The following is a 24,434-nucleotide window of genomic DNA, read 5'->3' as shown; positions in this document are numbered from 1 at the left end:
TTCTGCCAGGGTGAAATTGAGAAGGCGGATTATGATTTCCTTCTGGTAGAACATCCCACAATGGCACACTTTTTTGGTATACCTAAATTACAATACGGTTTGGAAGACCTCACATTTAGGCCAATAGTTTCAGCTAACAACTCGAAAACAGAAAACATTTCCATTTGGCTTGACAGTATCTTAAATCCTGTGGCGCAAAAAGCCGAATATTATCTTAGAGACTCTTGGCAACTCTTGGAAATTTTGGGAAAAGTTACAACATTAGAAAAAGAGGTTAATTTTGCAACATTGGATGTCAAGAGTCTATATTCTTCCATAGATCAGGTGGAAGGGATAGAGTATATGAGAGAACATCTTGTACGAAGTACAGATATGAGTGGTCACAAGGTCAACACTCTATGTACCCTCACGGAAACAGTTCTTGACAACAATTTTTTCAAATTTAATAATGCGCTCTATAAGCAAACATCTGGAGTAGCGATGGGGGCCAGAGTGGCCCCGGCTTTCGCAAATATAGTGATGTCTAATTGGGAACAGAAGTTCTTGATACATCATCCTAGTTTCAACAGGGTTCTGATGTACTTCAGGTACATTGATGATTTGTTTTTCTTGTGGAAAGGTGAACAATGGGAGTTCAGTGAAATGATCACTGACTTGAATAACACCACGACCTTCCTATTTTTCAAAATGGGAGAATTTGGGAGAGACATACGTTTTTTGGACTTAGATCTTCACATAAATGACTCAAATGGTAAGATTTCAAGTAACATCTTTAGGAAATCTTGTTTCACAAATCAATACCTTCACAAAGATAGCCTTCATCCTCAACACATGAAAAAGAGTGTGGTGAAGGGACAGATGATAAGGCTAAGTAGATTAACTACGGAAGATCTAGTTTATCGAGAAGAATTACTGAATTTGAGAAAAATGTTTGTAGTGAGGGGTTACAACATCAACTGGATCAAAAAGTTAGAAAAAAAAGTTACAAAACTAAGGGAAGGTGTAGCAAAACCAATTCTGTTAGCCACAGATATACTAGTTGAAACACCGAGAATAATTCAACAAGAAAACCAGAACACAAATAAATCAGAAGAAAATCAAAGTATGTTTTACACAGCATTTCCACTCCCTATAGTGAATGAATTAAAAGAAATTAAGAACATCATAGAAAAAAACTGGAGAATAATTTGGGGCAACAAAGACCTAGTTAGCTGTTTAGGAATGAGACCACAATTTACTTACAAAACAGTCAATAATATCAAGAAGGTTCTAGAAAAAAATGGTTCATCTTCAGTGTCTAGGATTAGAGATGTAATCAATAAAAAGGGTACTTTCGCTTGCACTAATTGTAGACAATGTAGATTTCTAAGTAACACGTCTTTTGTCACTCTCAAGCACCTAAAAAGAACTTTTTGGGCACGGAAATATTTCAATTGTTATAGTGATCACGTTGTTTATTTAGCCTCCTGTGTGACCTGTGAATGTTACTATGTAGGCAAAACTGTTAGAGTCTTGAAGCGTAGAATATACGAACACGTCTTGGCTGTAAAGAACAAAGATAAAAACAATGCTCTTGCAAGACATGCTTTAGGATGTAGAGAATTCAAAAAGTTTGAATTTTTTGTTTTAGACTACATAGACAAAGGTACATTCATGGGAGATGTCAACAACAAATTAGAACAGAAGGAAGCCCTTTGGCAATTACTATTGGGGGCAGATCAATTTCCAGGCCTTAATGAGGTCATCAACATTAAATGTTTTTTGTTATACAAATAATTACTATTTCATGCGCATATATATATATATATATAAGTATAGATATTTATTATTTGGGATGTTTTTAAATAGTATTGACTATGTGGTCAGATGAATATCATTATGTTATCTGTTTTTTACAGTTGTTTATACTTTAACTTACATTTTTAATCAGTGTTATATGTACAGTGTTGGTCTATGTTGATACTTTTTTGTATAAGTAGATTGTTTTATTCATCACATACAGTTCAGTGTAAACATCAATTCATCACACCCGTTTAGGGCATTGCAAATACATTTACCATTCATGTTCACAAGCAGTCATCATTTGTATGAGAGGATGTTTACATGTAGGGACATATTGATTTATATGTACACAGATACATTTTTTGTTTAATTTGTTGGTACACACAAGTACTATCAATATTTATTACAATGAAGTTTAATGTATTTAATGTTAAAATATTTTTCAGACATTTGAAATGTAATATGCTTTTTTAAAAAAGAAAAGAGAATTCATGACATCACATCCTGTTTAAATAATTTATAAGACTTGTGTTTGGGAGGGCACATTGTCTTTTTTCTGAAGAAGTTCACGTTTTCAAATAAAGTGGAAGAAAGCGCTAAATCTAATAGCCTTTATTGTGACATTTACGCACTGAGCTGTGTTACATTTTCTTTTTGTGTTTCTAGTTTGCGGCTAGTCCGTTTTTCGTTTTCTGCTTCTTCACCAGCTATTTTGCTGAAGTGTGTGTGAAATTGCTTCTTCACCAACTAGTTTGCTGAAGTGCGTGCATGTGTGTGTGTGTGTGTGTGTGTGTGTGTGTGTGTGTGTGTGTGTGTGTGTGTGTGTGTGTAATTAAAATGCCCCATTTAGGTACACCTGGTGGTTAGTGTTACTCATGCTCAAACCCTGTACCTTAGGTACAAGAAGCAAGAGCCTGAATTCTCTACCGATACCACCACTCGCTTGTGATTCAAGGAGTTGAGTCCATAGCTTTCAACTGTCCATATTTTTCACAGAATCTCTGGAATGTTTGGCTCATACTTTTGGTCTGTTCTTCTTACAGTTTGTGGTTTTCTGGCAAATCAGTGAAAACTGAAGTTACTAAATAATGATAGCCATTTAAGTTTCAGTCTCTTTCAGGAAATGCATAGTAACACAAAACATTTTATTCTAGCAACTTTCTAAGATTATACAAGCAGTGGTTAAAATGTGTCTTTGGTTTTGGGCCTTTGCCCCTCCCCAATAAATTTTGTTTTTTTCCAGATTTCTTGTGCTACAAAGTTGAGAGATACAGTTGATTCTCAAGTGAATTTTACAAGGAGCTGAGAGCTTCAGGGGAACAGAAGTTTAAAGCTGCTTATGCCAAATCTGTTTGCATTGTTAGTAGTACAGCTGGTAGTATACTTGCTTTTGATGCAGAAGGCTGTGGGTTCTACTCCCACTGTATGCAGATGGATTGCGGATACTATACTGTGTTGTACTTTAAAAGCAAGAGGGGCGGTCCTTCCAGGTGGCACTTTTGGGACTGTCACATTTACTTTACAAAAAACTGTTTTTAAGGGTGTTCTTCTTTAAGAATGGTCATGTGTGTGTGTGCAGACATCCTGTTCTTCCTCTTTGCCCGCACTATTTAAAATTGCTTCTTCACAGAGAATTTACAAGTGTTCAGTTCATGGTTGATTATATTTCCTGTCAAGTAAGGAAATTTAGGATGCTTATGCTGTTTGAATTGAAACTGCTTCTGTGTGTTCAATTCAATTTACAGACGTTTGCTGAAGGGGGTGGGTATGGGTATGTGTGTAGTAGGGGAATTTAGTATGCTGCTTGAATTTGCTTCTTCACCAACTAGTTTGCTGAAGTGTGTGTGTGTGTGTGTGTGTGTGTGTGTGTGTGTGTGTGTGTGTGTGTGTGTGTGTGTGTGCCCCAGTTAGGTATACCTGGTGATTAGTGCTACTCAGGCTCAAACCCTGGTACACGAAGCAACAGCCTGAATTCTCTACCCATACCACCACTTGTTTGTGATTCAAGGAGTTGAGTCCATAGCTCTGAACTGTCCAGATTTTTCACAGAATGTCTGGAATGTTTGTCTCATACTTTTGGTCTGTTCTTCTTAAAATATGTGGTTTTCTGGCAAATCAGTGAGAGCTGAATTCACTAAATAATGATAGCCATTTAAGTTTCAGTCTCTTTCAGGAAACACACAGTAATACAAAACATTTTGTTCTAGTAACTTTCTAAGATTATACAAGCAATGTTTAAAATGTGTCCTTGGTTTTGGGCCTTTGCCCCCCCCCAATACATTTTGGCCTTTTCCAGATTTCTTGTGCTGTAAAGTTGAGAGATACAGTTGAGTATCAAGTGGATTTTACAAGGAGCTGAGAGCTTCAGGGGAACAGAAGGTTAGTGCTGCTTATGCTAAATCTGTTTGCATTGTTAGTAGCACAACTGGTAGTATCCTTGCTTTTTATGCAAAAGGCTGTGGGTTCTACTCCCATAGTATGTAGATGGATTGCGGATACTGTACTGTGTTGTACTTTAAAGGCGAGAGGGGTGGCCGCCCCAGGCAGCAGTTTTGGGACTGTCACATTTACTTTATAAAAAACTGTTTTTAATGGTTTTCTTCTTTAAGAACAGTCCCATAGCTTGCTGGTCTGGTCGCATCACGTCTGTGCGTGCAGACGTCCTGTTCACCTACGCTATTTAAAACTGCTTCTTCACAGAGAATTTACAAGTATTCCTTTCATGGACGATTATATGTCCTGTCAAGTAATGAAATTTAGTATGCTTATGCTGCTTGAATTGAAACTGCTTCTTCATATTCAATTCAATTCCCGGACATTTGCTGAAGGGTGGGTATGGGTATGTGTGTAGTAAGGGAATTTAGTATGCAGCTTGAAACTATTTCTTCACCAACTAGTATGCTGAAGTGTGTGTGAAATTGATTCTTCACCAACTAGTTTGCTGAAATATGTGTGCGTGTGTGTGTGTGTGTGTGTGTGTGTGTGTGTAATTAAAATGCCCCAGTTAGGCACCTGGTGGTTAGTGTTACTCATGCTCAAACCCTGTACCTTGGGTACAAGAAGCAAGAGCCTGAATTCTCTACCCATACCACCACTTGTTTGTGATTCAAGGAGTTGAGTCCATAGCTCTCAACTGTTCAGATTTTTTACAGAATGTCTGGAATGTTTGGCTAATACTTTTTGTCTGTACTTCTTAAAATTTGTGGTTTTCTGGCAAATCAGTGAGAACTGAATTCACTAAATAATGATAGCCATTTAAGTTTCAGTCTCTATCAGGAAACGCACAGTAACACAAAACATTTTATTCTAGCAACTTTCTAATATCATACAAGCAATGTTTAAAATGTGTCCTTGGTTTGGGGCCTTTGCCCCCCCCCCCCAGTAAATTTTGGCTTTTTCCAGATTTCTTGTGCTGCAAAGTTGAGAGATATGGTTGAGTCTCAAGTGGATTTTACAAGGAGCTGAGAGCTTTGGGGGAAGAGAAGTTTAGTGCTGCTTATGCCAATTCTGTTTGCATTGTTAGTAGTACAACAGGTAATATACTTGCTTTTGATGCAGAAGGCTATGAGTTCTACTCCCACAGAATGTAACTGGATTGTGGATACTGTACTGTGTTGTACTTTAAAGGGGATGGATGCTGCATTCCTGAGAATGTCCTCCTTTGGGGGAGATTCCTAGTAACTATGAACCTTAACAGTTTGCCATCCATTCCCTATTGCAATATTACTAGCTTATCATTTCTTTAATGTAACATAGGCAGTTTATTCTTCAAGGGCAACAGGCACTTTATAGATGAAACAATGAAATATAAAATTATTTGCTAGGAGCAACCTCTTCATTAGTTACAGGTCTCTTTAATGTGGAATTATTTAGATGACATTTACTTCTGCAGAGATTGTGCATATTTACTGATATTGGTGGATTATAATGACAGAAGTTTGAATAGACTTTTATGATGGAAATGTTCTGACTTTGGGTAGTTTTGTCATTGTTGGTTCATACATTTTATTTCGTCTCTTACTAGAAAAAATGTTGAAAACAATAAATTTAAAACACGGTCTAACAAGTGTGCTGTGTTATACAAGGAATGTAATTTAATACAATCAGGAAGGTGAATCAAAGAACACATGTATGTTTGTATGGTCCTAAATATGTTTGCAAGGGGGATGTGATTTGAAAACAGCCCAAAGGTAAACAATCTGCCACTGGCCAGATGCACTTTCTGTGAATGTGGGTTTTAATGCTGTTTCAATGAATGTGAGTTTCAAGGGTACAGAAGTTTCAGTGCTAAGTTTGTTTTCATTGTGAGACTGTATTGCAGTATTTAGCAGCTTAGCAGCTGTCTATCAGTGCTTGTGCTATAAAATTTAAAATAGAAGTTTTAAATGAAATCTAAGTAATCAGTGAATAAATAAAGCATAAAGCAGTATGCATGTTACAGTGTTTATGGTAAATGGGGAGAAATAGCCAATTAATGGGACACTGGAATGTTTGCAGCAGGGGAGAGCTGTGTATAGGGGCCCCCATTTGACCATGATTTTGTGAGGGGGAGAGTGGAGGCAAACTCAAAGACAGCCCCAGGTGGCACAAACACTAGCTATGCCACTGCCTTAAAGTTCCAATTACAGTCAATTACAGTCTTCATTTTGAAAATACTAATGTTTCCTGTCACTGAAGAATTTTCTAGTTTTACTGTGTCTAAAGCCATTTTTTTGAGAAGTCAATTTCTGATTATATATGTATACTGTCCATTTAGTCTTATGTGACAAAATTACACACTCCATTTTTAGCTGTTTTGAATTGCAGTCATCCATTATTGCAAATAAGTTACATTTTCATTCTCATTGGAGATAGTACTTTTTCTTTCCTTGGTAATGTGTATTACAATCATCATGCTTGGCTAGTTCATGTGTTTAGTAAAGTTGTATGCCAGTTCATGTGTTCAGTAAGGTTGTACGCAAAATTAATTTTAACTAAATAAGCTTTAGAGAGGTCATGATAAATTTTATGGATCTATGGTTAATCGTCAAAAGACATAACCATCAAACAGCAAACCATTGAAAGCACATAATCGAAAGTCCATTCATCTAACATGCACTTCATCGATCCTGTTAGACTGGGAAAGTAACTAGTTGGCCAACACTTCCCCATTTCACTTTTCCCCGCTGTAGTGCGATCTCAGAGTTGGTATATATTATATATATATATATATATATATATATATATATAGTTGGGGGGTGAAGCCCCCCACCTGGGTACATTTGAAATATTGCCACTTTTGAGACAGGAAAGTGTTAGCCAACTAGGTACTTTCCCCGCGACAAAGGTTTGATGAAGTGTATGTTCAATGAACAGAGTTTCGATTATGTGCTTTTGATGATTTGCTGTTCGATGGTTATTTAATTCGATGATTAACCATAGACTAAAATTTTATTATCAATATATCAGGAATCTCACATTTTTTCATCCATGTGTTTAGCAATCTTGCAAGCATGATGTAGTATGATGTAGAATATTTGAATGAATATTACAAAGGTTTGATGAAGTGTATGTTCAATAAACAGACTTTCGATTATGTGCTTTTGATGATTTCCTGTTTGATGGTTATTTAATTCGATGATTAACCATAGACTGAAATTTTATTATCAATATATCAGGAATCTCACATTTTTTCATCCATGTGTTTCGCAATCTTGCAAGCATGATGTAGAATATTTGAATGAATATTACAAAGGCCACAATGGAAATTTGAAAGTTTGGAAATGTACATTAACTATTATGAGTATAGACTGTTGTAAATGAGTTCAATTTTCACTACTGCTAGAATTAGTTTCCTTAACATTGTAATATATATTAACAGTATCTTGGTTTGGCAAATTCGTGTTTCAATAAGGTTTCAAAAAAAGACAAATTTATTTTATTTTATTTTATTTTACATTTGTTTACCGGGGAGGTCCAACTGGAAAAAGCTGGCTGTTTTCAGTGGAGGCCTGGGGAGAAAAGCTTCAGAACAATTGTTAACATACTAGACATAAGGTATTTACATGAGCATTGCGGTTTAGACATACAATTAAGAGTATAGCAGGTGGTAACCCATGATTGTTGTTCATACAGTATGTTTAGTACAGATAATCTTGAAGATGTACTGAAGATAAAACAAGAAGGAAAAAGTAAAAAAAAAAATACTAGCCAGATAATCTTGAAGATGTAATAAAGATAAGAGATGAAAGGAAAAACTAAAAATACTAGCCAGTTTGTCAAAGGAGGAGAATATAGACAAGTTCATATGAGGTTCATTGACACTTTAAGGGAAAGCTTTTAAACTTAGTCTAGGGGAGAGTTAGTGGGTATAGATGGGACAGTGGGATGTAGATGGTGAGTTGGTAAGTAATGTGTGATAATACATAGTGCATCTGTAGGAGTTTTAAAGAAGAGGTTGGATAGTGGGTAGGGGAAAGGTGTTAGAATATGTCAGCCACGTGCTAGGCAGTTGCATGTCCAGGAGTTGTGTAGGTGGGAAATAAGCTGTTTTTTTAAGATGATTTTGTTAGGTTGTACCCTGATTTTTAGTGGTAGGGAGTTCCAAGTCTTGGCAATGTTGCTAGAATAGAGGGAGTCACCAGTAATGGCTTTTGGAGATTGAGATTAGTGCCTTGTTAGTGGATCTAAGTTCTCGGTTATTGAAGTAGAGGATGATCAGGTCTTGTAAAGTTGGAGTTTTGTCAGGTTGGTACAGTATTTAGTGAGCTAGAAGTTGGTTTAGAGCTAATGTGTGAGAGAATTCTAGCCAGGAAAGTTGTTTTAGGGCTTCACAGTGGTGAGTGCGGTAGGAGGAGTTTGTGGCGAATTTTGCTATTTTGTTGTAGCATATTGATAACTTGTTTAAATCGCTATTGTTTAGATTAATTAGGACAGGAGAAGCATACAATAAGGTAGAGAGAAGATGGGTGTGAGCTAGGGTAACTTTACTGTTGCTGGTTAGGAAGTTTTTACATCTGTAAAGAGTACCTAGTTTTTTGTTGATTTTGGTTATTGTATGAGCTATGTGTTTGTCAAATTTCATATTATTGTCAATAATGACCCCTAGTAATTTAGTTTGTGTGACAGGGGAGTAGGTACTGCTGCTTTGGAAGGATGGAAGAGCATAAGTTGGGTCTTTTTAGGGTTTATTGTTAGCTGGGAGTTTGTTAGCCAGGTTTCGATAGATGTAAAGGCTTCTTGGATCTTGATGTAAAGTTGTTGGAGGGTGGGGGCAGAGCAGATTAAGGTGGAGTCATCAGCGTATTGAACCAGGTTTGCTAGAGGGGTGGCTTTTTGAAGATTATTTGTAAATATAGTGAAAAGTAGGGGTCCTAAGATTGATCCTTGGGGTAGTCCTAGTTTTACAGGAAGTAGGGGGAAAGGGAGTTTTTCCAATGAACAGCTTGTTGGCATTGGGAGAGATAATCTTGAAATGATAATAGAGTGGGGGTAGTTAGTTTTAATTCTGAGAGTGATGTTAGAAGTTTTGTATGAGAGATTGTATCAAACACCTTTGATAAGTCAAGGAAAACTGCAGACACTAGTTGGCCGTTGTTGCAATGCATATTTACTAGGTTACTAAAATGGATGAGTGCAGTGGTAGTGCTATGGTTGGGGCAGAATCCGTGTTGAGTTTCGGCAAGAGGAATGTTGGAGAGGAGATGCGTTAGGATCTGGGTGTGGATACATTTTTTTCCAGTATTTTAGTCAGTGAGGAAATTATAGCTATATGGCAGTAGTTTGTTAGGTCAGTGGAGGTGCCCCCTTTGTGTATTGGTATAATGTAAGAGATTTTCCAGAGAAGTGGCACCTTTTGTTCTGAGTCTGATCTGTTAATGATTATAGAGCTTGGGTAGGAAATGGTTTTGGTGGCTATTTGTAGGAATTTGGCAGGTAGTTTGTCTACTGCTAGGGTGGTGGGTTTAAGTTTGGTTAGGTATTTATAGATGGTGTAAGTTGGTACAGGTTGAAGAGTGAAGGAGTTGGTGTTATTTGATTGGTTATATAGTATAGTGGGGGTTGAGGAGGGTGGGTCTGTTGACAGCTTTAGTATAGAGTTGGTAAAGAACTCTTTGAATTGGGTGGCTGTGTTTATAGAGGTGGTGTCTGTGTTTGGATGAGGAGTTGGTGATTTACCTGGTTGGAGAATACTGTTTATAGCGGCCCAGAACTTTTGTGGGTTGGTATTGTGCTTAGTTTCAATTTCACTATAGTATTTTTGTTTGTCTAGTCTGATTTGTTTTTTTTACAGTGTTTCTCGGTTCTAAGAATGTTTGCCTATTAGGAATAGTTTTGTTTTTGCGCCAGGTGTCCCATGCTTTTTTACTTTGTTTCATAAGTTGCATAGTGCTCTTGGTAAGCCATGGGGCATAAATGGTTTTAGTGCGGATCTGTCTTGGTGAGGCAAATTGGCTGAGAAGTCCTAAGAAGATAGAGTTGAAATATTCAACTGCTTCATCTAAAGGAAGTGTTAAAAGAGGGGACCAGATAGACTGTTTAAGGGCTGTATTAAGATTGTCAGCCCTGAAGTTTTTAGTGTATCTGATGTGTTTAAGACAGCTAGTTCTAGTGACTTTAGTTTGGCCTCTGATGAAGAAGGTTGGGAGGTGGTCACTTTGAGTGTCGAGTAGTGTACTGAAATTATGGGTGGAAGATGGACGATTGGTGAGAATCCAGACTAGTACTGATTCTTTTTTTGAGGTTTTCTCTACCCTAGCAGGGGTTTGTATAAGCTGTGAGAAGCCATAAAGGTTAATCTGGTTTGAGGATTGAAGTGATTTAAGTGAGGTCCAATCAATATTGAAGTCGCCTAATATAATGGTTTTGTGGGGAAGGGTTTCTGATATCCAATGGAGAAGAGATTCTAGGGTTTTGATGTTATCACCTGGAGGGATATATGATTCTGAGATATTTAGTTGTTTTTGTGTATTTAGTCTTATCTTAGCAAGTAGGATCTCTGCATTATTAAATGCGGGACTTCTATGTTAAATAGTTCAACACTGATGTTGTTCTGATATAGGAGAGAAACTCCACCTCCTCTTTTAGCCGTACGGTCTTTTCATAGTATGCTATAACCAGGGAGAAGTATTTCTTCATTTTTAATGTGTGGTTTAAGCCATGTTTCTGTGAGGAAGATGATGTCAGGTATGTATAATGCTATGGTTGGATGGAGCTTAGTGGTTTTGGCAAGGATGCTTCTATGTTAGGATTTATTATTAGAATATTGGATGCTTTCTTAAGCAGCCTAGTATTGGTTCTAAGCTGCTTTTGGTGATTTGTTGGACTTGTTATTGTTAATCAAATATTATTTAGATTAATCTTAGGACCAAGATGGAAATTTGGCTCATGCTGGAAGTGCAGAAATGTACACCATTACCTGTTATGGAAAAGTTTTAGGAACATTTAACTACTGAGCCTATTTGTTCAGTCTGTCTGATCCAGCATGTGGGTCTTCAAGCCTAGAAGACTTGGTATGCAACACTCCTTTCAAATTCAGTTTCACATTCAATTACATTGAAAGAGGAGGATCTATGGGCAGGCATGCTGAAATGGCTGACAAATGAACCTTCTACACACTCAAAACAGCAAATGCTGAATGACAAGAGGAAAAAGAAGAATTTGGTCTAGCAGACTGAGAGGATTCCCTTGAAAAGGAGAGAGAGACTCACATTGCTGTGTGTAATCTTGATGGACTATTTTTAGAACCCATCTGTCTGAAATTCTCTGTTGCCAAAGATAATGAAATGGAGGATGTCCTTCTGTTCTTGTGTTGCAGTATTCATTACATGAGGGATTCTGTGCCATAATTGATCCTGACGTCTGGCCAGTATACAGAAGCCTTTTGCCACTGCTAGGCACATAGGACATCACACATACGCCCAAGGCAGGCTTCGGCCATAAAAGTGATGTCCACACGTACCATCCTCAGAACTTCTCTGCCACCAGTTTGAACACCATCTTCAACCTTTGGTCTGCTTGCTTTCTGGATGATAAACCTTTTGGGATGAGGTGTGCCATGTAGAAGGATTTCCTGACTACTGTGGCGATGTGATTATCAAAGGAGAGACTACTGTCCACCTGTGTCCCAAGGTCTCTTATCACACTTTCGGTGTTAAGTATACTACCGCCTATGTTGTAGTTCATGTGTACAGAGTTTTTACCAAAGGGGATGACAATGCACTTTTTGGCATTGAGCTTGAGGTCAAGGCTTTGACACCAGGCATCTGTCTCAGTGAGGCCTTTTTGTAGGATGTCCACTCGTTAGGAGTTTCGATTATGGCTCCTAGTTTGCAGTCATCTGCGAACTTTGTTAGCCAAAGACCTTCTGTGTTAGCCTGTACTTCAGAGAAGTAGATACCAAACAGGAGAGGACCTAGGACTGAACCCTGTGGTACTCCACTTGTCACTGGTCTGAAGTCGGATTTGGAGTGTGCTACTTTCACAGTGTGGGTTCTGTTAGTGAGCCAGTTGGCAACCCATCTTGTGACATAGGGATTTATACCTAGTTTACTGAGTTTATCTATAATTCCAGAGTGAGGGATGGTGTCGAAAGCCTTAGCAAGATCTAGACAGGCTGTGTGAACCACCTTACCCTCGTCGACGACTTTGGTGACTGCTTCAAAGAAGTCTATCAGGTTTAGGAGACATGATCTGCCTTTTACAAACCCGAACTGGGTGGAGTCCAGAGTTTGGAGATTACCAATGTCTTTGTTTATAAGTTCCATGATGATACATTCCATGGCCTTGCAGACCAGGCTCATCAGGTTAATGGGGGGGTAGTTCACGGGGTCCGTGGTGGCTCCCCCCTTGTGGAGTAGGATAACCGTCACTGTGTGCCATTCAGCTGGCACAAAGCCAGAGGTGAGGCTATGATTGAACATGGTACTTAGGTGGGGTGCCAGTTCATTCTGTAGTTCATGTAGAACACAGCCCGGGATGTTGTCTGGTCCCATGGATGCTGTGTTCTTGGCTTTGGAGAGTGTGGTTTTTACCTGTGCAGCCGTGATTACAGTAACTTTGCATTCTTCTGGTATAGAGATGGGCCCTTTAGGGGTGAGAGGGGGGTAAAGTTAGCACTAAACCTATCTGCCAGGATGTTGGCAATATAAGTTGGGTCTGTATATTTAGTGCTATTGTGCTGTAACTCAAAGCAGATCTGAGTGTTGCCATTGAGATTCTTGACACAGCTATAGAATGCTTTGTGGTTGCCTTTAGAATCAGTGGCAATTTTGTTTTCGTAATTAGCTTTGGAGGATTTTATCAGGGATTGCAGCTTCTTACTGAGGCTGATCAGGGAGCTCCTCCACTCATGGGAGTTTACTCTCTTTTGCAAGTACAGTTTGTTTATGGCAGGGGACCACCAGATTGGCTTCTTTTTTTTGGAGGATAGCGTCTTGGTTCTGTTTGGGATAGCACGATCCATGCACTCGTGTAAGTGCTTATAAAGTGCAATTGTGTAGGATTCAGTAGTCATAACTGTATTGTCCATCTGCATGGGTGTCATGAAGTCCACCACTTCTGTCTTAAGAAGCATGAAGTTGGCTTTGGAGAAATTTTTTACCGTGGTTTCCTTAATGGGGGGTGGGGGCAGGATGTGGATATCTAGGGTGATTAGCTTATGGTCAGATCAGACCAATGAGGCATTGACTTCAGGTGTGAAACACCGGTCACTCATGTTGGTAACAACTAGATCTAGGATATTGTTGCCCCTGGTGGGGGTATGGATAAGTTAATCCAGGGCACTGGAGTTTATGAATTCCAGAAAACATTGAACTTTCTAAAGTAATTTCCTTTTGTTATGTTTTTCATGGTAAGAGTCTCTTCTTCTGTTAAGGTTCACTCTGCTGGGGCTCTAGCTTCCTTCTGGTGCTTTTTTCAAAGGTTTGAATACCTCCTCCATTTTAGAAGCAACCACTTGGACTTCTGTACATACCATCACTAAACATTACAAGTTGGATGGCATTTCCAGGTCCAGACCAGGTTTTGCTAGAACTATTCTCCATGGCTTTGTAGAGACCGCCTCTGCTCCTTCCTCCTCCCTTTTTCCTTCATGATCTGTGCTACTCTCCCTCATGTAATGCATAATGTAACATAGGGATAGAAGGACATAGAATAGTTGTATAAGATCTTACCATAACCATAGATGTCCTTCTCTTCCATGTTGCAATATTCTCTCCCTCCCACCTTCCCCCGGATTCTTGTTCTTTCTTTGAATGTGTGTTTTCCTCCTTGGGACCTTGAGGTGAGGTTCTTCCTGGGGCATTCAGTTCTGAGGATGGTATGTGCAGACGTCACTTTTATGGCTGATGCCTACCTTGGGCCTACATGCAACGTCCCACATACCTAGCAGTATTAAAAGGCTTATACTGGATGAATGTCAGGGTCATTTATGGCATGGAATTCCTCATGTAATTAACACTGCAACATGAAAGAGAAGGACATCTATGGTTATGGTGAGATTTTACACAACTACTCTTTCATACTTTCTGGAAGGATTAAGGATTTGTCAGGGTGGGACAGTGGAGGGGCATTCTTAATATAGTCATTCAGACTTATTAGACTGTCCTTTGTTCTGAGGGGTCCTTCCTTTCTTTTTAGAACCCTGCTGATAGTGCTTTTTAAATATTTCCTTACCAGCAGCTTGCTGGGTCTGATTATTTTGTTTCTTTAGAGAAGGCTGTAGTGAGCATTAAACCCCTTGATAAACTTGGAGAAAGTAGATTGAAAAATCTGAGAGATCCCTTGAATCAATTTACCTCTGTCATCAATCTTTTTAAAGTCCTCTGTAACAGATGGCCCCAAAACTAATTCTCTATCTAAGGGAGAATTCCGGTTTTCATTTTTGACATCTTCTGGGTGATTTTGAGACAGCCAAGCAAACCTCCTCACAGCAGTTCCAGTGGAAGCAGCCCTGAAAGTGGCATCAGCAGAGTCCAAAACATACATCAAACACATAGAAGCCACTTCAGATACACAAGTAATCAAATTATACATAGCAAGTATTTACAAAGAACAGGAAACATATGCTATAATATTCCTCGTATTCTCTAAGGAGGCAAGCATAAACCTTAACATATGAGCTTGACAGCCTAGAATTCTAAAAACAAATGTTGCAGAAGAATAAACTTTTATCCCAAAGGTATCAAATGCTTTCCCATCCTTGTCAGAAGGAGACGGATTATTTACCAGATGTTTAGCATCTCCTGGGTTCACTAAAGCAGTAGCTGCTGAATCTGATTTGGGATGAATATATAAAACTTATAAGACTGACAAATTTTATACAGTCTATCTGATTTCTTGGAGGCAGCAGGCTGGCTGTCAGGCAAGTTACAGCATGTGACAAAAACATCATCCAGTGCTGAACAGGAATACTTTGGTAGCTTTTAGAAATTCTAGTTGTAATGAATCATAGCAGTTCTTCAATGACTGGAATATCATTACACTCCAATTGAAACACCTGATTCATTCTGCAAATAGTTTCAGAGAATGAGAATCCTTCAAAGGGACTGGCTGAAGCCAGACTCTGGTCAGAATCTGAATCAGAAATCTAAGGAGAAACCAGAATCTGTCTTTCACACTCATTGCTTGGCTTAATAACTTGACCTTCTTCAGAAAATGTGGAATCTCATTTTCATGTACCAAAAATAGCTAAACTGCAAGGGTGAGCTAAGCCTAATGAATCACTCCTGTCTAAAGTGAACAAGACAGGAGAAGAAATATGTGTAAGTTTTAGCTTCTTTTTGACAGGATTTTCTTAACAACTGATCCACCTTGCCAGAAAAAGCCTCATAAAGGGTAGGCATAGTATTCTGACTAAGTAGAGTTGCACTCCATGTTCCTTCTGCTGGGACCAGCAAGAGTGTCTCTCCCTTGCCCACCAAGAGTACTCAAACAGCTGCAGAGGATGTGTCTAACTCCCAGTACATGTTGTTATTAAGAATAACACCAGAAGGAGCCATGGAAAAAGATGAATGGTGTGAGGAACCAGTAATGGCCACAACAAAGTCACTATTCTGAGGCTGAGGCATATTGGCAACTTGTTGTGGCTGCAAAGGCTGTTTAGTAATTTTCTTTTTTTTTCTGTCTGGAAGAAGGAGGGGCTGAGGATCCGGTAAGTTGTTCCATGGTTAGGCCAAAAAAGATGCCCTGATTCCTGGGGAAGCCTGGCAGCAGTAGTTGGTAAAACAAGAAAGTTGTAAAAAGTAACCCCCCCCCCCCAATAAAAACACTTAAAATGCTTACCCCATCCCCCAAAAGTTAAAGAATACAACTTTACCACAGAAAAAAGTAGTTTAACAACGTTTGTACCACAAAAGTAAAAACATGAAGGTTCATAGGTATATACTAGACTGACAACCACTAGGTCACTTAAAATCGTATTCAAAAAACCAAGGCCAGCACTGTGTTGTGTTGCCAAGAATCTATTTAATTACGTAAACACCATAATACTACTAGGGGTAAGAACCCCTAGAAATACACCAAAAAAACAAGCAAACCGGTTTCAGCTATCCCAGCCTTCTTCAGTGTATTTGCACTGAAGAAGGCTGGGATAGCCAAAACTGGTTTGCTTGTTTTTTGGTGTATTTCTAGGGGTTCTTACCCCTAGTCGTTTTATGGTGTTTACATAATTAAATAGATTCTTGGCAACACAACACATTGCTGGCCTTGTTTTTTTGAATTGATTTTGGAGTTATGGGCCATGGCACTTGCCGTACTTGACAGGAAGGTGTTTGCTCCCTTAAAATCCTAGCCATGCAACCCAAATGTGACCCACATATTTGATTTATATTTGATTTATAGGGGATGATTTACTGACTGCCTCTGTCCATCAGAGGCATAGGAACCAGACCAGGAATGAGTTTTTGAATACCCATCCATAGGACCAAGTTTTACTTAAGTAGAGATAGGGTGGAATTCTGCTTCACATGGATGAGGAGCTTATTCCATAGAGTGGAAATTCTCTGAGAAACATATCTGCCTCTCCAACATGTCCTATTTAATTAGCAAGCAAAATTTAAGTCTTTTACTCTAGTAGTTCTGATGCCGTTTGTTTTGTGGTCCAGTTTAAAAGTAATTAAAAGATAAATGACAATCATTAAAAACACTTTTCCTATCTTTATAATGAATCAGTCACAGAAATAGTTAAAATTTTGTCATAAAAAGTAAAGCAGGAAGTTTTTTTCCCCAAAGGGAGCTTATCTGATCCTTGAACCCCCCCCCCCCCTCCAAGATGACTAATGGTTTGGTTGTGTAGGTGTCTTCATAGGTTTGGAAGCTGGCTGGCTGTTATATCATTAGCAGGATATAACCAATATAGCTAGGGCTACTGCAGCAGTGATCCATATGATGAACATCTCTTCTTTCCTTTTAAACTGACAAACTACTTTTTTGCATTTGTAAATAGATACTACAATTTATGCCATACTCACAGTGCAGTAAGTGCTTCAGTTCTGACTACAAATGCTAATTTCTGAATGCTTATAATGCACTGCACTGAAGACTGATTGGCATCTGCAAATTGCGTCCCCTACTTTGCACCCAGCATGACTGTCCCCTTCACCCAACTGCAACTGTGCTACTGGATATAGGGTGCAAATATTTAGAGATGGTAGCATTAAGATGATTAAAAATAGAGAGCTGAAGAACTGTCATCAAGACATTGGAATTTTCCTTAAGATCCAATCAATTTAGTAAATTACATTCAGTCTTTAGACTGAAATGGAAATAATATTGATATCGTTTGAAAAATAGGCCTTTTCCAGTGTGTAGACTATTCTTTTTGCGTAAAGACTTCATGGAGAATATGAGTCTGTTTTATGAAACTGCTAGGTATGTAATTGCACCTCTGTACATACATTTATATAAGCTTCAACATCATCCTATAGAAGAGTGCAATGCAAGAATATTGTAAAGTGATTTTATTATTAATAAGCAGCCTGGATTCTATAATGATCCTTTTAAATATAGTTTGTTTTGCCATGCAACAAGATTGATAATCAAGATGTTTTTTGCTCAAATTTTTTTCCAATATTGGCAATGTCAATTTTATCTATCCTGTTTTATAGCTTTGATCTGTCAAGGCACCAGGCAGTGACAAAAAGGAAAGATTTCCTTGATGAAGAATTAGAGGCTTTCTTTGAGTTAAGCACAGTACAGTGTGTGTGTGTGTGCATCTTCATATACCTGCTACATGCATTATAGATCCTTCTAAATTAACAGATTCCTTCCCTAAGCCCAGTCCTCGTAAGAATTACCTTATGTTTGTCATGTGCATTCCTGAAATCTTTTTATAATTTTTAAATATATTACTTCTACTTTACTGTACCTTCTGTGAACTCACACTTTGTTATACTGTCCTTGAGCTGGCCAGTTTGTTTCTTCAGCTTGTATCCTTTAGGGTAAACATTTAAAATGACAGAACTTGAATTGCTGAGTCCCAAAATGTGGAGACTGGGACCAAAAACCGGACTTAGTTATATTTAATCCAAGTTGTCACTTCTCAGAATTTTTATGTACAAGTTTGGAGGATATGGGGAGCCTGCCCTCACAAATGTGTGTGTGTGTGTGTGTGTGTGTGTGTGTGTGTGTGTGTGTGTGTGTGTGTGTGTGTGTTGGGGGGGGTGTGCAGCGCAGCTTCACCCTTGCATAATCAAGCTTAAAGGAGAAGAAAACTATTCAATAGTCTTTTCTTGTATTTTTGGTCTCTACGTTTCAATAGGGATCCATCATTTTGTTCTCTACTGATATCATTAATGCACTTAAATGGTTCTATCATAAAATGTTTTTCACTTTCATTCACCTTTATGATCACTTTTTTCTTTTGCAAATTTACAGTCATCTGTATATTTAATTTAAATGTGTGGTTGTTAGTTGGTGACATATAAAGTAATAGTCATACAGAGTCAGTGGGGATGTTTTAAGTTTCTTACTGTATTATTATAATACAAAGTATTATTATGGGTCTCTAATTAGAAATAGACTGTTGTGTGTTTGAGAAATGAATACCAACAAATTCACCTTGAGAGTGAAGCTTGGGAGTTCTTTGTATTCCTTTCCCAAACACGCAGCAAATGGTTGTGGCTAAAGACCCATTCATATTTTTTGTAAGATATGGGGAGATTTAGCTCCTCATTTGTGATAGCAGCTGTTTTAAAAATGGGTATGTGACAGAAACAGCTTTTAAAGCTATTGGTGACTAGGAATGCACTTTGCTTCTGAATGTTGTTTGTGTGGTAGCTTGAGGTGTATGTTAACACTTTTAAAGCTCCTACATGTTTTTGCTAAAGTTTCCTGGTGACTGTCATCTCTGTGGCAGCAAAAGATTCACTTACTTTTATAACACCGAGTTGTGTACATTTGCAAGTGTTTCAGACACAATGGGTAATGGAATAACAGCAAAACATATATCCTTAGGTTCAACTTTCTATGCTGACATGTCTAATGTAGATTTGATGTCTAAATTCACAGCTTTTTCTATTGATCAATATTTTCTTACATTTCTATAACCTGTTCATATCAACCTGACAGCCTGCCCATTTGTAAATTATATAATTCTAATAGTTAACTCAGTTTCTGCTGTATTTTATTGAATCTTTTTGCCAACATGTAAACTTTATTGATTTTTGTCTGTAATATACACTGTAGTGTTCTCTTCTACAATATTTTCATTCAGTTTTATATCAGTCACATTACATATTTTGTATTGTACCTAATACTATTGCCTTTGGTTCGTAGGAGCTTGCCATGGCTGAAATGGGTTGATTCAACCAGTCCACTTACCCAGTAAACAGATAAAGGAAGAAAGGTGTTTATAACAGCTTTGTAGTATATGGAGTACTTAGATTATTCTGTGAATTCAAGAAAAACACAATTTTGTTAAGCAACTTTCTGACAAAAGAAAGATGCTTAACAATTTTTTGTTATGCACATTTCATTACTGTTAATCTTGGTCATAAACCAGGGTATTAACATCAGCCAACACAAAACAGCATCAGAAGCATATTCACAACTTTCAAAACTGTAGTATACCTTACTGTCGCATAAAGAACAAAAATCTGAAACTGAAGTATTAAGCAGCTTCTAAAGTCATTCATTCATCACAGGGAGAGACACCCATCTTATGGATGCTGTTGGAATGGCAGCGCTAAGCATTTCTCAGTGTTCAAAGCTGAAAAACACTTTGTACTCGTACACTTTTTTCTTTGCACCTAGTAATACAGTAATACAGCAAAACTTCCATTTACTTAAAAGAACTATGATCAGGTCTTTTCGATCATAACTCACACATTATGTGCTCTTGACATCCATGTGCTGAAAGCATGACAAAGACTATTTCATACTCTCCTTTGCTAAAGGTAGGTACTTAGATATGAATCTGTCGGTAACAAGATTTTCTGTCATTTCTGAAGCATAATCAGTGCAATCCATGAGTTACAACTATATTATAAAACGTATCTTATTGCTGTAATTTGCTTCTGTCATGCTAAAACTTAGTGGGATTCAGTATTTCACTTTAAATTTGCACATTTTTTTCACTGGAGGAACCTAACCATAAAAAGGGAGGGATTTTGCACCCACTTTAATTTTGTAACTGTGTGATTCCCCTGTCCAGTATTGCTCTGACTTAAAAACAGAGGACGTGTAGCAAGAAAAATATGCACAGTGCTTTGAAGTAATATTTTAATAAATTAGATGAGTTAATGACATGGGTAAACAAAATTTTAACTTATATAAACTGCAGTCTGGAGCATTCACTTTTTATATTCTGTCATGTAAGATATTAAAATGTGTTGTAAAGATGTTACTTCTTTTTTTTTCAGTCAAGTTACAGCTGCAAGCAGTAGAGATAGGTGTGGTCACAATCAAGGGAATATGTGCAAGTCGTTACCTCACCATGAACCAAGATGGCAGACTCATCGGCTCAGTAAGCAATGTTTTTTTTTTTCTTTGAAAAGTAAGCTGCACATGATACAAAGGAAACCAACTGTATTCTCATTGACAGGAAGTTTCTCTGAACTAAGTTAACCTGGAAACAGTTTTGTTAGGGAATTCCCATTCCTAAACACTTAGAGATTGTAAAACATATTCAGACAGGTGTTCATGTTCAGTTCTGTAAAAACAGTTTCTACATTGCCAATACTTAGAAGTATAATTTTCATAAAGTCTTGATTTTAGAGATATTATATTAATCACAACATCCTAAAAGAGGTACGGTGGCCCAGCATGCACAACACATGTGAAAAACTATGCCAAAACATGAAGCTTCCTTTCTGTATGAAACATGAAAAACTATGAGAAGACAAAAATGCTGTGCAAAGTCATGTAACTATATTTTTGTTAAGATGCAGCAAACTGCAAAACCTGTAACTTTTTTCTTTGTGATGATGCAGCAGGGCCTTAGAAGTGAAATGGCAGTCAAGTGTGTGGGTGCAACAGAGTACACACACACACACACACACTGTCATGTAAGTAGGGCTTAGTCAGCTACTTCATGCCAATGAATGTATTATTTAAAGATAACTTATCAGAAGTTAGGAAGCTCTGCTGTGGGACAGGCTGTTTAGACAGAATTTCAGAATTGTTTTTAGCAGGTTATGTAGAGAAGAAGGCAGGACTTCTTGGTCTAATGTGGGAGGCAGGGGGCTTTGTCCAACAGAATTATGCTAACATTATACTGCCTAATAACCACTCATTCTAGGACACTCCTTCTATAAATTAAATGACTCTTTATTTGAAAATCATCTCAACATCTCAAACAGTTAGAGCTGATGTTGTTAATCTTCATTCATTCCTTACTGATGGGTGTCGGTTCTGTCTTCGGAACTGAGTCAGCCATTATAACAAGCTTGCACCAGCCAAAAAAACTCTCGAGCTAAGCTTTACCCATAGTGCCCCTCTCTACATTACTTCAGATCTCATTTGCTGTATACTGAATTAATACGTCAGGCCAGCTCTCTGCTAATTCATTTCAAATTTTTCACTACTTAAACCTTTTCTTGGTTTATTTTCATATATTTAATTAATCTATTGTTAATCGTATATTATTTGTTTATCTGCGTGAGTGTCCCTCTCTTTATTTCCTTCTTTTACCACGTTTGGTACTCTTCATACCATTGCTGGTATAGGACTTCCATTACCTCTGAGGTAATTCCCAATACCATTCTTGGTATTCCCTTTTCTCCTTTCTCTTCTCTATTGTAAAAAAAAAAAAAAACTTTCTTCTTTATTGTGTGAGTGTGATTTGACCAATTTGTTGTTAAAACTTGTATTATTGGTTGCAGATATGTCCGACAAAAAGGGAACAACTGGTTTCAAAAACTGTGACCAGTGCGACAGGAAAATACCTAATGTGGACAACCATGTGTCCTGTGTCTACTGTCAAGGGGTGCCACACCTGTCTGTGAAACCCCCTTGTGAGATATGTAAGAGCTCCCGCACTTTGCTGGAAAGGAAAACAAGCTTATGCTTAAAGGTCTCCTGAAATCTCCTTTCGCGGAGGCTATTTCTGAGTCAGAGTACTCAACCCCTCCAAAGAGAGAACATAAAAAGAGGAGTAAATCCGTACACTCCTCTCCTTACGTCAGTGAATCAAAATTGACAGAGCTGAAAGCAAAAATTTCTAAATTAACACCAACAACTTCGGCACCGGGGCCTCAAACCCCCTCCATGGTGCAGTCTTCGGTTCCAGCACTTCAACAGTCGGCTACAGTGCCGTCCTCGGCACCCATGTCCCAAGCACTGACTACGACACCAATTGTGACTACAGTACCAATCTCCCTTTTGGCACCAAAAATAGTTGTTCCAATTCCGGTCACTACTTTCCCCCTACATATACATCATGCTGGTCCTTAAACCACAATGCCGAAAGCTGAAATACCCCCTTGGACCTGATATTCCCCTTTGGTGGATTTGTTTATTGGACAGCAATGCAGTCCATTTCTACAGCGGCCTGACTCCCTGATGGGGATGTCCACCCACTCCTCCAGGAGCCACTTGGAACTGGACATACTGAGGCTAGTGGATCAGCTCCTGGTGGTCAGAGGAATTCCAACTCCTTCCAAATCCTCCCTCACACCCAGAGCCAAGAATTTTTCTCCACGGACTCGGACATATTTTCCTCCTTCGACCTTCTTGGAGGTATCGGAGCCTTTGAAACCGACGCCAACCCCGGTTCCAGCTTCTTTGCTTCCAATGGTAGGCCTTACCATGGCTCTGGAGCCTACCCTTTGGCCATCGACTCACTCAGAGCCGGGCCATCCTTGGGATTGAAACTGGTCTTTTGGCACCGTGACCCCTAGTACGGCACCTGTTTTTTCCATGGCTCCATCTACTGTGGCTCCGGTTGCCTTGATGGAACTGAGTCCTCTTGTGGCTCCTTAGTGGGTTCATCGGAACAGGGTGTGACCCCCGTCCCGAGGTTCTCTTTCTTGGTTCCATGCTCCCATCCCTTTTTGGGTGAACCTGCTTTCCAGCTGATGGAGAAGGCACGTGCCTCTGCAGGCTCCAAGCTGGTCCCTTTGGTCCCGGAGACCCATACATATCTTTCCTCTGAGCTGCAGTTGACACAGCCCACTACTCATGGGACACCGGGCACAGGAACCTCAAGACATCCTTCCACAAGGTATCCACACTGCAGAGTTCTCCTCAGATGTCCCCGCCAAGGAGGTACCTCACAAGAAATCATGCAAAAGGAAGCACGTGGATTACCCTGAGGAATCCCTCACCGAAGATACAGACTATGATGAAGGGGAAAGATGCCCATGGTCTCCCCCTGAGGATGTCTCCTTTGGAGACCTATTGGAAATCTTGAGGAGTCTGTAGTCTTGCAGTTTTTCTGTGCTCAGCCCTCGACTTCCTGGATGACCCCCGCCTGCAGATGACCTGGTTCAGCTCATCGTGCAGTGCACCTGGAAGAGTCCTGATACCGTTGAACCTATCCCCCGGAGACCAGACAAAATTCTTTCTACTCCAGAGGACAACCCACACTAGTCCAAGGGCCAACCAGTAGATGCTATGGTTGTGGTGACGGCCACTAAGAAAGAGCTTGCCAAGGAGAGCCGTACTGTCCATCCCACTAACAGGAAGTCTCAGGCAATAGATGGACTAGGGAAGCGGGTGTATTCTTTACCAACCTTTGCCATTTGGTCCTTGAACTATCTGATATACTTTATCCGGCTTCAGAGAGACATAATCTCACAACTCTCAGAAACCTTAGCAGGAGCAGTTTCTGATGAGGTACGTGACAAAATTGCCTCACAACTGGCCACCCCCTGGAATCTATCTCTAACTTGTCCATGCGGTTGTTTTCTCACTCTACCAAAGGGGTGGCTAGAGCAGCAGATGCAGGCATTGTCATGAGACGTCATGCCTGGATGCGCTTATGTGATTTTGCGGATCCATTTAAGTTTTCCATTCTCAATGCCCCATAGAGGCTTCTTCTCTTTTTGGCCCAAAGGTGAAAGCCACTTTTGCCAGGTGTGAAAAGGACGGTAAGACCTTGTCTGCCATGGATGTACATTTTTCCACCACCCCCCCCCCCCAATGATCCTACTGTAGGAATCCGTGGAGTGGAAAGATGTGGTACAGGAAATCACAGGGTTCTTTCAGTGACACCCGTGGTGAGTTTTCCCCTG

At 39.1% G+C, this 24,434-nt stretch overlaps 1 protein-coding gene across 1 annotated transcript in view; it reads left to right on the top strand.

The window, feature by feature from the left end:
- The window catches only part of FGF2 (fibroblast growth factor 2), a 470,449-nt gene that overhangs the window by 374,201 nt on the left and 71,814 nt on the right, over positions 1 to 24,434 (top strand). The window contains exon 2 of the mRNA XM_044061695.1: positions 20,622 to 20,725. Coding sequence (XP_043917630.1) covers positions 20,622 to 20,725 — 104 coding nt within the window. The remainder of the gene's footprint in view (positions 1 to 20,621; positions 20,726 to 24,434) is intronic.

Source organism: Protopterus annectens, chromosome 2.part0 (genome assembly GCF_019279795.1).
Source record: "Protopterus annectens isolate FY-2018-M chromosome 2.part0, PAN1.0, whole genome shotgun sequence".
Classification (NCBI taxonomy): Eukaryota; Metazoa; Chordata; order Ceratodontiformes; family Protopteridae; genus Protopterus; species Protopterus annectens.
The sequence above is the reverse complement of the archived record's forward strand: the minus strand, read 5'-3'. Positions and strand labels throughout refer to the sequence as shown.